At 37.0% G+C, this 16405-nt stretch overlaps 1 protein-coding gene and 1 long non-coding RNA gene across 5 annotated transcripts in view; both read right to left on the bottom strand.

Annotated features, from left to right (window-relative positions):
- The window catches only part of LOC107270395 (matrix metalloproteinase-14), a 35052-nt gene extending 25452 nt beyond the window's left edge, over window positions 1-9600 (bottom strand). For all 4 annotated transcript variants that reach the window (XM_015745369.2, XM_015745371.2, XM_015745370.2 and 1 more), the window contains exon 1: window positions 9055-9600. In XM_015745369.2, the coding sequence (XP_015600855.1) occupies window positions 9055-9180 (126 nt within the window). In that variant the 5' untranslated portion in view covers window positions 9181-9600. The remainder of the gene's footprint in view (window positions 1-9054) is intronic.
- On the bottom strand, window positions 6876-7770 carry LOC112494753. Its single transcript, XR_003060523.1, has 3 exons — window positions 7257-7770; window positions 7047-7186; window positions 6876-6989 (listed from the first exon to the last, which is right to left on the bottom strand). It is a non-coding gene; the product is annotated as an uncharacterized LOC112494753 (long non-coding RNA).
- Window positions 9601-16405: the final 6805 nt, after the last annotated feature.

Below are 16405 nucleotides of genomic sequence, written 5' to 3'. Positions count from 1 at the left end.
GGCAGATAAAAAAAAAAAAAAAAAAAAAAACATAGTCAAAGTATTTTCAGATTGGCTACCTTAACGTCATTCTTGGACATTATTCATTGTAACCCAGTGGAACTGACTTACTGCGGGAACAATTTATTTTACCGACCGTTTTACCTAAAGACTAGTCAACCGAGATACTGAAATGGTGTATAAAATAAAAAAAAAAAAAAGTTGATAATTTTGGATATTCCGTAAAATCGAAATTGCGATTTTTAGCGAGCTTCTGTTGGAAAAAATAATTTTTTAAAATTTTATTAATACTTTGACTTTATTGAAAATTCATACGTATATCTGGCAGAAAGTGAGATTTGAAATATCGTGTGAATGTACTTGAAACTTATGATAGTACATTATAAATTGCACGTGTTATGTACGAATTCTAAAAGGGGGTTAGGAGCTTTGAGAGACTTTGACAGCTGTGGGCTTTTCGACTGACTCTTTTCGAAGTCGACGATTATTGTCGCGCATGCGCGTTACGTTAACGTTTACGAAACAATCGTCACGCGCGCATATCAGCAAATTTTTATCATTCGCCGTTATCGTTGATAACAGACAGATACGTAGCTTTACCTTTGGCGTGAACTCATTTGAGAAATATGTATACGCTGCCGAACGAGAGCAAGTGAAGGACTTTTACAATAAAAAGATTACAAAGCAGCCTGGGCCGCGCCTTGCGACCCGAGAAAGGAAACGAGTTAAATGTAGCTAAAAGTTCATTGAAAAAGGATAAGCATAACTTTCCTCGAGCCGTTCGTGAATCGACTTTTCGTGATTCACACGAATTTCGTACAATTCGTCATGTACGATATGCGAGTTATGAATAATAGAAATATAAATACTGGACGAGTTTGGTAGAATGTAAATTTTATATAATCATAATGGCATCGTACACACGTATATCATATAGTATAACATCTAAATATTCAAAAATGATAGTTTTTCGCATTGGAAGTCTCCGCAAAGACGTTTAAAATTCCGTAATGTAATCAGGGTAAAAAAGGGTTCTTGATTAAAAAAAAAAAAAAAAAAAAAAAAAAAAATTAAAAACGTCCTCCCGATGATAATTTACCTCGATTTTCTTCTTTCGAAACTCGAGTCACAAGAAACGTCAGACAAGATCGCCTTCGGATTCAAATATCACAGAATAAGATTCATTAACCCGAATGACTCGTCGCGTGTGCAGGACCCGTTTGAAATTTAACATATTCCGACGGGCGAACAAAAGAACCCTATAACGAGACATACAATATGCCGGCGAAAAATTGTCTCCGGTATTCGCTTTGGATTTCCATGTGACTAGACGAGTTTCGCGACTTACGGTGGTAAGAGGGATTAAGGGCGGGGAGAGGGGGCACCGGCTCGAGCAGCTACGCTCCTGGCGGGGAGATGCTCAGTGTACATAAATTAATAAAATAGCGACCCCGACCTTGAAGAGGTCTTTGTCGACTCGAGCGCATCGGTATTCCACGCCCTCGCATCTCCTTTCAGACGCTCTTTGAATATAAAGGAGCCACCATTCTCCTGTGGCTTTGTACCATGGTACAAAGAATCTACTGGACACCTGGACGTCCCTTCTATATGTTGCACTGCTATTTTTCTACCTGACTTTTCCGTTCGAGGAAGCTTCACTTTCGGTCGTTTGAATTTTCGCGCCCTTTTGACGCGCATCCTCATCGGTCGATCATTTGACATCGTTCACGGTGCAGCTTCTCTTGTTTACCAAATAATTTTGCAATTTCGACCAATTTTTTTTTGACAGATATCAACTCCGTTTATTTATCAATTTTTTTTTCATCAAGTTTCACATCTTTGACGAATCTGGGGATCATCGGATGCCGTTTCGAAATTATGAAAATTTCACTTGCCCGAGATAAGCAAGTTAGCCAGAAATTGAACGTGTGATAAGAGTTCCAAGTGATACCATTGGTCCCATGTGGATTTTTGCAAAATTACATTTGATACTTTGATAATTATTTACAGCGTTCATACCTCTGCAATATCACCAGCTTTTGTTTGTATTAAATTAATTTTACACCCGATTGGCACATTATTATTTTGCGCGCATAAAAAACGCAAAACGCATTACGTGTTACAGACTTATCTAACTAATTGTCAGATTTTATTAATTACCGAATGTTGGTACTCGCTGGGATTAGTTTTACATTAGAACGGAAGCGTGTATTTCCACGAGAACCGAAAAACCGTAAGGTCTAGAAAATCTAAGGTCTGTTCTAAAAAATGATAAATTTAGCCCAGATTGCCATTCTCTCGTTCCATGTCCATTTCAGTGTTCGAACTGGAGCACAAGATCGGCATGTACGCAAAGTGCCAGTATCCGCTTTAGCAATAACGTAATTCACCACAATTCGCGTTGCACTGGTTCGTAGAAGGCGGAATTGTGGGCAATTCAAATGAATATACATATTCGCAATACTCAGCCTGTCCTTATGGAAGATTCGAACTCGAAACTCGAAGATCGATCGAACCGAAGCAAGATCCTATCGATGACTTTCCTCCCACCTTGTGCCCGGGGTATCTCACTCGGAAATCACTGGACCGATTGTGACTAACACCTCACAATTAAATCTCTCGTCCCGTAGAAATACGTACCCTGTACAAAGCATAGCGTTACGACGATGCTATCGGGGACCGTTGTTAATTTATGTCACGTTCCGAAAAGGACGCTAACCGCAGTTCGATAAACTCGGCACGCTGGTTCTCGAGGACAGACCGAATCTCACGGAGCACCGTGCAAATCCGTAGGTCCACTTTATGACATGTGAATTTTTCACAGGTTCCGAAAATTCCTAAAACTACCTTTATTCCTGCGACCAGTCGAATAAATCAGGTAAATTCAATTGGGATGCAAGATACGAATTTTCAAAATAACAATAACTAACCATGATCGACGTTAAATTTCGTATAATTAATTTAATCCGTATTTTCAATTCTCTCCTCGATCTCAGCCATAAACAACGTAACGAACGATGCCGCAGGCAGGGTGCAGCAACAAAACAAAATTACGAGTAACAGCTGATCTACTTAACAATGCTCGAGCACAGGATTTTCTTGTAAACTGAAATTACATCAGAATTTACTTATGAAGGAATTTCGAGATAAAAAAAAAACATGGCCGACTCAGTCGATTGGCTGGACATTCGAACAGACCGAATCGCGTGTACGTCGGGTTTTTTTGAAAAATATTTATTTCGACCGTCGAGAATCTCCTTTCGCGGTACAAAAAGGAAAGTGAGAATGCGCGTTAAGAGATGGAAAAAGAAAGGAACGATTTAACGAGCGGATCGTAAAATTTTTAAGCATACTTTGTATGCTTCGGAGATACCGCAAATCTGCATCGGATTACACGTATGGCTTGAAAAGAAAAAACTTCCTGACTTGTTATTGCCTCTCGTTTGGTACAACGATGAATCAACGAGAACGGAACGTGAATTAAAATCGATATAATTTTCACTGCTACGACTGCGGTATACAATTATTTTTTAGTACAATGATATTCATACTGATACAGCAGGTAGCGCTTGACTCAAAGTACACGGTAACTGCTTCTGGCAAGTTTCGCGGCTGTGACTCTTTTATTTGTCGATAACGAAGTCTCGCCCGATAATAAGAAAAACGCGAAGACTAACGATGAATAATGAGAAGAGATGCTGATTCAACGTCGCGGTGGTGGTAACGAAGCGACTCATGTAAAATACACGAGACGCCACGCGTGAGAGGTGATTCATTGAATTCATGAATATCGGGGCAAGGTTGGCTCAATTTGAATTGGAGGTCAATCCCTTTGAAATCTTTGACTGGTCCCTTTATCTTTTTCAAATCGGTCCTAAGTATTCAATCGCGTTGATATGCATACTCCTTGGCACCAGCAGTTATTTACGAATGCCGATGAAATTTTCTCATAGATTTTGGTAAAAAGTGGAAATAGGTAATTTTCAATATTTCCTTGATATTTAAAATCCTGTATCTGGCTTTGATTCATTGAATTCATGAATATCGGGGCAAGGTTGGCTCAATTTGAATCGGAGGTCAATCCCTTTAGAATCTTTGACTAGTCCCTTTATCTTTTTCAAATCGATCCTAAGTATTCAATCGCGTTGATATGCATACTCCTTGGCACCAGCAGTTATTTACGAATGCCGATGAAATTTTCTCATAGATTTTGGTAAAAAGTGGAAATAGGTAATTTTCAATATTTCCTTGATATTTAAAATCCTGTATCTGGCTTTGATTCATTGAATTCATGAATATCGGGGCAAGGTTGGCTCAATTTGAATCGGAGGTCAATCCCTTTAGAATCTTTGACTAGTCCCTTTATCTTTTTCAAATCGATCCTAAGTATTCAATCGCGTTGATATGCATACTCCTTGGCACCAGCAGTTATTTACGAATGCCGATGAAATTTTCTCATAGATTTGGGTAAAAAGTGGAAATAGGTCATTTTCAATATTCCCTTGATATCTAAAATCCTGTATCTGGCTTTGAGCACGATACTGTATTTTACGCTTAATGAATTCAAGGATCGATCAATTTCGATGGAACCATGAAAATTTGTAGATCGTTGTAAAATATAAATATATTGCGCATATATTATTTTTAACGATGCATAAAGAAACTTTATACGCCAGATATACAAAGCATGTACGAAAACACGACAATTGCTAATTACGGCATTTGCACTGGTGCATCACGGTTATAGAATTTCAGGTCTGTCTTATTTGTCGCGATTGACTAAAAGCTGTCTTTTTTTTAAGAAAACAATTTTTTTCCTTTTACTACTTTACGATACTCGCTAACGAAGTGGTCAAACAATTAATAGTCATTGATCGTGTCAGCACTGTCTATAGATATACTGAGTATCTGCTAATAATGAAATTATGAAAAATGAAAAGGACCGGCTAACTTCAGGTGGTGCGTGTCAACTGAATAACCCAGTATATACATAGCCAATCCACGAGTGAAATATATTTTTGAAAAATGGCAAACACTGAAATTCCCTAAAAATTCGTGTTTATAAATTTCCATAAAATCCGTGAAATTTTTTTTTTGCAAATACAAAAATATATTTCATGTAAACCATGCACATGCATGTACTCTGAAACAAGAATTGTACGTAAAGTCGCGTGTGGCTTGCTAAGATAATTCTTTGTTGTCGATCCATGAAAAAAAAAAAAAAAATACATTTTACTCATGGACCAGCTACAACTTTTTTTTTCTTTGTTCAAAACTTGTATTTACTTCCTGACAGAGCGTGCAACGAAGCACGCATGCAATGTCCCACGTGGCCATTACGTTACGTAAGGAATGCGATATGAAAAACTAATTGTTCATCAGTCTTACGTCAGAGTTCGGATCGACGTGGAAGAAATATAAAACAAACTGTAAAGTAAGAGAGGGCGACAGTGAGCTAACGAGGTAACAAGAAAATCGTTTCGCGAACGACAAATTTAGAAAGTAGTTTGGTGCGATTGGTCGAACAAAAAAAAAAGTTGTCGAAATAAATTTGTCTTCTGACCCGATTGGGAGGGAACGAAGTGAAAAAAAAAACACGAATCGTATCCTCTCTTATTATGTATTCTCTACTGGAAGATAGGTATCCACGTTTCAAACTGCGCAATGCAGGATGCTTTGTTTTCGTGTTCAAAGTCAAATGCATATCTAGTCCCTCGTCGATACATAAATATGCGATTTATGGGCGTACATGCGACAACGTTGTCACGTGGCGACATTATGCACAATACTCGATGCATCCCGTTGAATCTCGTAACAATTATAGGAAGAGTCACAGTGGCGGAGGTGGTAGTAATTTTTTATAATTCTAGTAACAAGCATCACCCCGCATCACAGCAGCACGAAAGAGTGACTTCGAAGCTATCCTTTGTCTACCAAGGACTTGAATACGTAAATCCTCGACAGCGGCTGTCTTTGAATCGTACCGAGCGTAAAATACGGGGTTCGAAAATGTACGAAAAAATAAGCTCGCGACGAGTCGTCAAAAATATATATAATAGAAACAAAAGACCGACCATAGGTTAACCAGTCGCTCGGGAAACTCTGTATCTCGTAGTGACTAAGACTGCCGCGTGGCGTCGCGTCGGTCGGTCGTAGCGTCGACAATACGAATATCTATCGTCGACTGTTAATATTCCAATGACAGTTAATTCGTGTCCGGACTGTGGATCCGCGATGACGAAGGCCAGGCAGCGTGCTTCGGCTGATCTTGCGGGCTGGAGTATTTCCGCGTCGGAGAACATTAATTATTTACTATTTCCTAGTACGAAGCTGCGTCGAGGAAACTTGGCACTTCGCCACGGCATGGAAATTTTTATCAATTTACCCGGGATTCGTTCGAGTGTGTCTTTCGCAGGACAAAGCCATTGTCCGGGAAGCACTGGTTCGCCGAATCAGCTGTGTCCTTTGTTCCTCGCACATTTTTTCTATTCGGCTGACCGTCATCGAGAGCATAAAAATTCAAAAATCTTGTTTTATCTTATTAGCCTACCATTCGCCAGGTATCCAGTGCCAGCTGTTATCTCCTTTTGCGTGGATCGTCAGAAATCAACAAAAAAAACAGATCGTTCCTTCCACGTTTCTAAGGCACTGGGTTAAGTCAACAGCTCTGGCTTTGTTCACTGTGCTACCGGCAACTGAAATTTTCACACGAAGATAACACAGTGCCGTATGACAATATATAGGATTTTTATCACGGTAAGAGTTGAAAGAAAAAAAAAAAATTTTTTTTATCATTCATCTACTTAAAAAAATTTTTTCCACATTCACATACAGCGTACGAAACGATCTTTCACAAAGATGATAATTATCAAAATCCCAAGATAAGACCCAACTTCTAATCAATCTCACATGTGGATACCTCTAAACGACCTGCCCTTTCCGGTCTACGAGTCACCCATTTTTCCAATCTAGAAAATGAAGGTTATCGCCTGTAACGATCAACGCATTAAATCGATTGTGTATTCGACTTATCTCATTTAACTTACTTCTTCAATGCCATTCCTTTTTTAGGGGGACTTCTAACTCTACCACGAATTTACTCGTTTCTTTCAAAACGGCTTCTATACATCGCTCGAAATAATTTTGACAAATCAAAAAGTGTGTCACTTTCGCATTCTGATTATTCCTAAAAATACAATAATTTACGAGGAAATCCAACAATGACAATATCGTTCACAAAGGGGACACCGTGTTACAATTTATATTCAAGTGACAAGTTATATTTAAGATACGACACAAGATTTTCATTTCACTTCGACAACCTCACGATCATGTATCTCTTTTACTTATCGAATATTACTATCAGTTATCAGTCCCGATTTTTTTTTTCTTGCTGTCCGCCGTAATACCTCATCGAGAATAGAGAGAAGGCAAAGGATTTGTTGCGAACCGAAGGTCGTCACCGAGTCATCAGGCGATTCTGAACTTTGTCAGGGGAATCGCGTGACGTCACGAGCACACCTTACGTCATTAATTAGAAACCCGTTCAGCCACTGATCTTTTCTTTCTCCTTTTCTTCAAATTCCTCGCTCTGCCACTGGCCGTACGTTATTCCATTTTTCAGTGATCACTTAAGTTACTCCGCACCTTACAAACAATTACTAAGGTCCGAGCTGTGAAAATATTAACCTCTAAAATCTCGCAGAACGCCAAGTACAGGACGAACGTAGCCGAGAGGGTTTTGCAGTTTATTTATCGTAGTCTTTTGTTACAAACGGAGATATTCAAATTGATGACTAATAAAAGCATAAATGGCTCATTTCAATTTAACACCGTTGCATGCTCCTTAGTTCCGATCGTAAATCTCCCGAGTGTCGAATTCAACTTTATTAAAATTTTACACCGAATACTCCACACCGGCGACTAACGGTACTTGGCGAGACTAAAATAATAGACTTGCGTCGATCACTTGTACAGACGTGAAAGATACTAAATTTTTTAACCGTTTACAGCAGTAAGAAATTTATTGCTTTTATCGCGGGTAATGTGAATTTAACATGTAATCGATAGGCTTGTCAACCGCCGGTAAGAAACTATAGGCGAAAAAGATTCATTAAGTTTCTAGTGAATTTACGTGAAATATATGCATGTAGTGCAATCGAGATCCAATCGCAATATATACGTACGGTAAGACAGGGTAACCAACTTTCGATAAGAAAAAAATAAACGTGGACCGGGTTGGTCTTAGATAAAAGACTATCAAGTTGTGTAATCTGGTTATCGTGTGGCTTTTATCGTCGTATTTGCCATTTGGGCAATTTGTTTGCTTAAAACTCACATACGCCGAGATATCTTTTCTGTCGTTGCTGCATCACGGTTTTCATGGGTTTTCCGAAAAAATTACTTTACCCTCCCTGACTGTATACTTTCGCCATTTTATGGTAACGTTATAACGTGTGTAGCTAGTGGAACGCCAACGGTCATTCTGATAATGGGAAATTTCTAGTTACTTAATAATGTCATTTTAGTTTTTTCAGTTACGAGGATATACTGACATTCACTTATATGCTATTTGCGCAAGGTAGTCTTTTAATTGATTATATTATTTTATTATCCCCGTTGCTTTATCGTCCATTCGATGAGTCATTTGTTTGAAAACAAAGGAGTAGGTGCGGAATTGATCGGTTCAGAGTAAATCTGGTATCTACGTATCTGCTTGTATCGTCGGATATAGCACTTCGTGTAGCATGTAATCCATAGATAATAGATATAGAAAAATACGTAATGTTACTATGACCGGCAGCTTCAGGAATGTTTGTGCAATAATCGCAATGGCTTTTTTAAAAATCGCATTCAAACCTGCGACTCCAACATATTCACTGGACGTCACACTTCAAATATCCTAGTATGTAATTGTCCTTTGTGAAGTTGACTTTTGAATGTGTCATTGTTGTATCGAATGACAAAATAGCGGAATTAAGGAACGTAACGTTTGAGCGAAATATCTTTCACTAAAAATGCTTGTTCGTACGATAAAAACAACAAAAGACTCACCATAGCTCCAGTCTCAGATACAACCGGTGGTACTTCTTGAGTTTCGGCACAAACAATGGTAGCAATAACAATGATCACGAGCTTTGCGAAACTTGTCGATAAATTTTGGACGGTCCTCTCCGCCATGTTGGACGACGAGTTAATACAAGCAGGGACAAAATTAAATACTTCGTAGAATGGTAATAGGAGAATTCAATTACATTCGACAAGTATCACTGACAATTTTTTCTCATTTTACGGGCACCAACTGGACACTCGCGTTCGCGATTTTTGTTTAACTTATGTGAACGCAAAAATACGACTGAACACTAAATTTAAGAGGATTTCAGAGGCGAAAACAATAAATAAGTCCCTCGATGACACCACGATACGACACTATCGAAATTCGCACGGTTTGAGGACGTCACGACTTCGAAAAAATTCGTAACAGGAACAACGAGGGTTGATCATTAAAAAATGGGTGTTCAACTATGGGTGTTTTTTTAACACGCATAGAATCGCGAACAACCAGCTAGCCCGGAGTACACCGCCACTCTGATTCAACAGAGCACGGTCACTGACTTTTATTGGATTCCCCCACCACGACGCCCTTCGCGCTTTTTCTCCACGTTGTCCCACCAGCCCGTGCAAGTACACTCAACATCAGATGCAACATAGGTAGTCAGAGTCTGGTCGAGTAATAACTCTACGCTATGTTCTTCGAGAATAAAGGACGCCAAGAGAAAAGAGGACGTTCTCGCGACGGATTTATTTTTTAAAAACGCTCTATAGTAATACAAATAACTACTAAATTCTCATAGTATTCTTATCGCTATTTTCTTTAGTTCTTCGTGCATCTACTGTCAATTATCTAACAAGAAATTCGTTGGCTGTTCAAAAAGATCGAAATTTCTTTTTTTCAATAACTCCTTTTCACTTCGATAAACACGAGTCTTGACAATTATTTTCCCTTATAATATTATCCATTTTGACTAATTAGCATCGGATACATTTCTAACTCATAAAATATGAATTTTTCTTACACAAATATTTGATTAGCTAATTACGATACGTAATAAAGAAATACCATTGATTATTTTCATATTTTATTCCGTGCAAATAAAATATATATTTCTTGACCCTTTATCGTTAATCGCACTTTATGCATTCTTACGAACATTACTTCTCGGATTCACGTACAAAAAATACAAGGCATTATCGAAGGGTAATCCTGGTATCTTACTAAGGAGCAAACGAAAGATATATTGGTATCCATTGGAAAGTTTACTCTCGAAAATAAATACAGAAATTGAATAGAGCTTTTGCACCGTCGCTTTTCTTTTCTCATTTTCACATCTCTGCCCGTCGCAAGAATTTATTGTCATTCGTAAGAGCTTCTCCAAGACTTGTCTCGGGCTCGTCCTTTCTAAATACACACGTATAAATGGACTTCGCGACGCTGGCGTTGCGTCTTGTTTTTTCTGTTGTCGCTGAATATCGCTCGGTAGAATTATTATTTCCATAAGCGTCAAGCTTCCTACCAGACGGATCTCAGCTTCGTAAAGCGGATAATTCGCGTTTCTCGAACTTCCTTCTGGTTCGCCAAATCCCTGCGCACATTGTTATCCTTTTACTTTTCAGAATCGAGATGAGCAAGACATTGCTCCGTCGAGTCTATCCTTTTACTTCCTTTGGCTGGTTGGGATTATAACCTTAAATCTCATGAAATTTCTTGGCTATGCTTATATGCGAAGTCTATCGTCTTTATTCATAAGTCCTTGTTATCCGTCGCCATTAACCTACTGGCAACAATCGCTGATCAAGATTAGTCTGTGTATCGATCCGGTTGGTTATTGGTATCTTTAACCTAAAAATTCTTATAATAGGACGGATCGTGCATGGAATTAATGTCTTTGGCACTTGCTTCTCTTGGACTATAGATTCTTTATTTTCTGAGTTTTCTCTAATCACGTGTCACGAAAAACGATTTTTCGGGTACAAAAAATTTTCTCGCGACTCGAAATAATTATTGCAGTTTCAGATTGCCATTGTCATTTTACGTATTAAGATTTCAATGTAAATTGCATAAAATTGATATCGGCTAATATACTTGTATATTAAAAATATTATAAATACCAGGCAGTGATAATTACGATAATCGTTGATAATTATTATCCGATATTTTTTGATATTATCCAATTATGAGATTTACGATAGCAAATCAAAATTACATTTATCTTCTGTAAAATTTCCATTATCAACGGCTTTACTGTAAGTGTAACGCGAGTTGAAGTAAAATTATAAAAAAATTGTGAATCTCGTTCGAAATCATCAAAGTCAATGAAAGTGCAAAAGAATGCCAAAAATACGTAGGATACAAATAAAATTGTACTCTCAAAGAATATTAAAGTCTGCGGATGTCACAGTATTATGTTGACCCATTCAAAGGATTCCACTATTTGAACGTTAAACTTTACGAGTGGCTCGCGTTTTACCATGCACCTGCACGTTATGCATTATTTATTAAATTTACGATACGAACAGTGAAATTTTGAAAATTCCATAGAACCCTACATCTATGCTCTTTCATAGTTTTTAATTGAATTCGAATCACGTCCAAACTATGGAATTTTAAGAAACTTGTCATTCAACGACCTGTAACACGTAAAACTTTATAAGCTTGAAATTTGTATCTTTAACGCGAACGATTAAATTCATATCTCTGGGATCGATACCGTTATAAATCTTTACTACGATCGATGGCTATTTATTACGTTCGATTTCATTTTTGGATCTTTGGGCCGAGGTATTATTATTATTATTCCAACTTACCTGAATGCTGTGCATTATTTACGGATTCTCATTGCGTAAATAGCATTGAAATAAATAAATAAATAGCACTGGGTGCTGCACGCTGCTGTATCGAGACGATCGTGAATTCGCTTCACGTTACGGATCAGTGGCTTTTCGGAAATTTCTTTTCGGTCATTGTTGGTAGGTAAACAACGCACGGTACTTTTTTGGAAATTTGGGTAAATATAGATATATATTATTTTTTGGGAACTTGACCCTGAAAAATATGTGTGGAAGCGTACGTGTATTCTGTCTATGTTATCTGTATTGCTTTGCGGTGTTATTGTATAATACATATTTATGCATGTCTACTGGGGACTTTGTGCAAGGTACACGAAACCGACAGAGAAATTTTCAAAGTGATTTATGAATTATTTTGTCGATGCGATAAATGACAATTACTCTCGATTGGAAAATCTTTGAAAAATTTATAATTCAATTGCAAAGGTGGGTATTTGTGCAAGACTTGCAATTGATTTTTAAGACTCCTTGTCAGGGTCGAACGGTCGATAATGAAGTAAAATTGAGTTTTTATTTCCACAGTCCGGCATCGAAATAATTTGATTTCGAAAATTACGATCGATCCTATTTCGATTGCGCTCGATTCACCTTGGCCTATTCCGTAAATTCCGTAAAAGTACGAAATTCTATTCTGGAAGAAATTTTGGGGTAATTCAAATTTACATAACGTATTTATTATTTAATTACGTAAATTACCCAGGTTCCTTAACATGATTTCATGCTCGTGCGATTCTCGCTATGTTTAAGTATTGCGATAGAAAATTGGCCCGTTTGACATAGGTAAAAGAATACCTAACCCCGTACAATTTATGAAAACATATTAGATGCATTCCAATATACAAATTTAAATTTTTCTCAGACGATGGCTCAATTTTGAGCTATACCACGTTTTAGTATTTAGCGTACAGTTCTTGGGACGTACACAAGCCAAGTTGAACTATGAAAATTTTAATTCTCAATCCGAGTAACGTTAATTTCTTGAGTCCGGTGGCTCAGTGAGTAGATTTTTTTCACACTCCCAACTTCGAGCATCCCGACAATCGAAGATTCGATTTCTGTTCGCAGCATCCCAAATAGGTGCGTCTGTGCGTGACTGTACCACCCAACAATCGCAGATATAGCTATTATATTTTATCCACATCTATATTAATTATGCAATTCTTTTACCATGTTAAATGTATATTTGATATATTTTTATGAATATTAATAATATAGTAAATTTGATATACTACATAAAACTAAAGTCGAATTCAAATCTGGCCCTGGCTAGTTTTACTGGCTGAGCTGAACTCGGCGCAAACTTTACCTTGCACGTTCATTTATATTAATCTCATGCAAAAATATGGTTACGAACTGGAATTATTGACCCGCATCTAACCAGGCACTAGCTAGATTGCCCTCAAGTTAGAAATCAGAGCTTCCCCTAAATATTCTGATTCGGATTTCTACTAGGGATACTAATGTACCGAATGACTTTGAAATTCGATATTTTTTTTTTCCCACGTTAATTTTTCGTTTATGACTCGAAACTACAAAATTTCTTATATTTTCACTGACTCACTTTTCGAAATGAAAATCATTGAATTTTTATTTTACATACGTTATGAAGTTCATTGACGGTATTTATTTTTAAAAAATTAATCAAATTTCAAATACCACCATTTTTGCCCATTCTTTGACAAAGAGAACCCCTACAACCGATTGCTTATATGGACTCTACTATCTTTACCTTTGGCTGATTCTACATCATACGATCCGTCCAGTGAATCATTGAATTCGTATAGCGCTTTTGGTTATCGCGATACCTTTTGTACTTACCGCCGAATGCAGTATACAAATGACTCAAAATACTAAGCCATTAATAAACCTATTAGTCATTGCGGTTATTTATTTTTTTTATATGAATAATAGCAATATTCGGTCCCTAGGGAGGCGTTCCTATGGTGGGCATGTAAATATTCCACACGTGCAGCCCTACACGTCGCAAGTAAGACCTAAATAAATCCACATTTCGATGGTGTCAAATTCAAATGTCAATGAGAATAAAATTTTTGGATCAAAAATTTCTGTAACCCATCGTCAAATTTGTGTGGACCGTCATAGCACTCAATTTTGAGTCTGACATGAAATTTCATAGATAGTACCAACGGGATGACTACGTTCCTAAAAAATTTCCTTAAATTTGGATTTTGCAAAAATCCTTCGTGGTATCCGATATCAAAAACGAAAAAAACTAAATATTTCATATCCGGTTGTGCAGATTTTTTTTTGTCAGATCTATTGACGTTGGTATTTTGACGTGACGACGTGAAAATAATATGAGGATATTTTTTGGGTTTCACAACGTGTAGGGCTGCACGTGCAGAATATTGACGTGTAGGATGTATGCTTCCCCCAATGCGGAAAGAATGTTGCTATTATTCATATAGAACAAAAATAAATAACCGCACTGACCAACTAGTCTAATAATAAATCGGTATTTTGAGTCATTTGTAATTTTTGTAATTTTTTAATATTTACCATAACGATGGGTTTGAAATTTTGGTAAAATTGTGATATCGTAAAATTTAACGTTTCAGGGCAAAAGAGGTGTTAAATTATTTAGAGTTCAATACTAACAAGTTCAATGCTAATATTTATCAAGATTTTTTACACTACCGCTAATTAATTTCAATACGCCCGCAGATTTTTCGAATTCGGTACGTGCATTGAAAGATAGGCCAATAAAAATTAATATCGACGAATTTTTTCGGCTCAAAATCAGTATTATCAATATTTAAAGAAAAACAGTCGCGTACTGTATCGCGTATGAAGAATTGATTATAAAGACATATGAAAATAATTGGCATAAGAAAAAAGCAAAGAATTTTGAAAATAAACCCGCAATCGACAAAAAATGTGTGAAATCTTCGTAATCTGGCAATATGAATTTTTGTTTAAATATCGAATAAACGAAAATCAACAGTTGTAAATATTTGCCAATCGTATAACGAATTTACAAAAATTTTAATTTTCAGGGATTATGCAATTGAAGGAAAAATACTCGGGCATAATGGCAGCCAATGAAATCGAATTGAAGAGGAGCGCGACGCAGCTTTATTTATTTAAATGAGACAAATGTATTTTTCCCTTGACCTAATACGACCTCGAATTCTCCCATGAGATTTAGAATGCATTTGCATTAATTCGGGCATGCGGCTTAAGCCCATTTAAATGCAGCCGTACCCAGCTTGTAATTTTATTCAGAACTGCACAGGATTATTTACGAGAGACAGATTTTTCCTCGAAACTGAACGATCATTGTTTTGCCATGCTCGACTGATGCACGGATTTTATTTGCTACGTGCGTCAAAAATGCAACGGCCGCCGATCATAATTTAAAAGTCGTTTTTATACATTTCTAAAATTGGCTTACGGAAGCAAGATACCCATGGTGCTACTTTCCGAAAACGTTTATGCATTTTGAATAAATTTCATACGTACGTCAGACATAATGCTTTCGCAGATAATTTTCAAAAACAATCAACGTCCTTGTAATCTTAAAAACTCCTTATTCTTTGCCGAACTGATGGTTCGAGTAAATTGAAGTTTTTATTCAGAAAAAAAATTATAGACTCTATAGTAATTAATAACTTATGTCAATTAAAACTTTAACTTTGAAATCCAAAAGTTCATCGGAACCTTATGGCGAATTCAAAAAAAAAAAAAATACCAAGAAACTTATCGGTCATTATGATCCAGGGATGACTAGTCGCAATTTTTTGTGACCCGTTCAAAAAATCGAAAAACAGTTTCGAAAATCACGTCATATCGGGAAATCACAAAGTTTATCCATTTCATACGTGCCTGTATATTCGTTGGCGGGAAATTTGAAATTATTCTAGGAACCAAGGTCTTAACGAGCCCCCTTATATTCGTCGCAACGTCCGATTAGTCAACAGGTTCTTTGTCGGGTAAAACAATATGAATAAATAACAATAATAATGTCACCCTGGGCCAAAATTTAAAATTTGTTTCTCCCGCCTCTGCGAGAGCTTTCTGTGGGATTTTCAATCGTTTTTTAAATCTGAAATTTGAAAGTGCGAAATTCAAAAAAAAAGCTCTTCCAGGAACGGAAGTCGCAACGAACCCTGTTATATTCGTAAAACGTTTTATTAGTCACCGTCTTCTTTGTCGGATAAAACAATATAAATATATAAAGATAATAATATCACCCTGACCCAAAACTTAAAAAAATGTTTTCCCAATCGCGCGAGAACTTCCTGCTTGGGATTTTCAATAAGTTATCATCGATGACTAATTGCTTGCTTTTGCAATATTTTTACCGCGTCAGTCAGGTTTTCGGAAATTGATAAGAAAAATCGTAGATCAGCAGGATGGAAGTGGCCATGAATGTCAGTCGAGGGTGACACCCTTCTGTGTATTTAACGATTATAATTTTGCAACGATACATATAGAATCAAGTGAATTTTCATGGAATTAATAATCATATGATTAA

The sequence above is a fragment of the Cephus cinctus genome, unplaced genomic scaffold (assembly GCF_000341935.2).
Source record: "Cephus cinctus unplaced genomic scaffold, Ccin1 Ccin1_scaffold0754, whole genome shotgun sequence".
Lineage (NCBI taxonomy): Eukaryota > Metazoa > Arthropoda > Insecta > Hymenoptera > Cephidae > Cephus > Cephus cinctus.
This window is presented reverse-complemented; position numbering and strand designations above follow the sequence as displayed.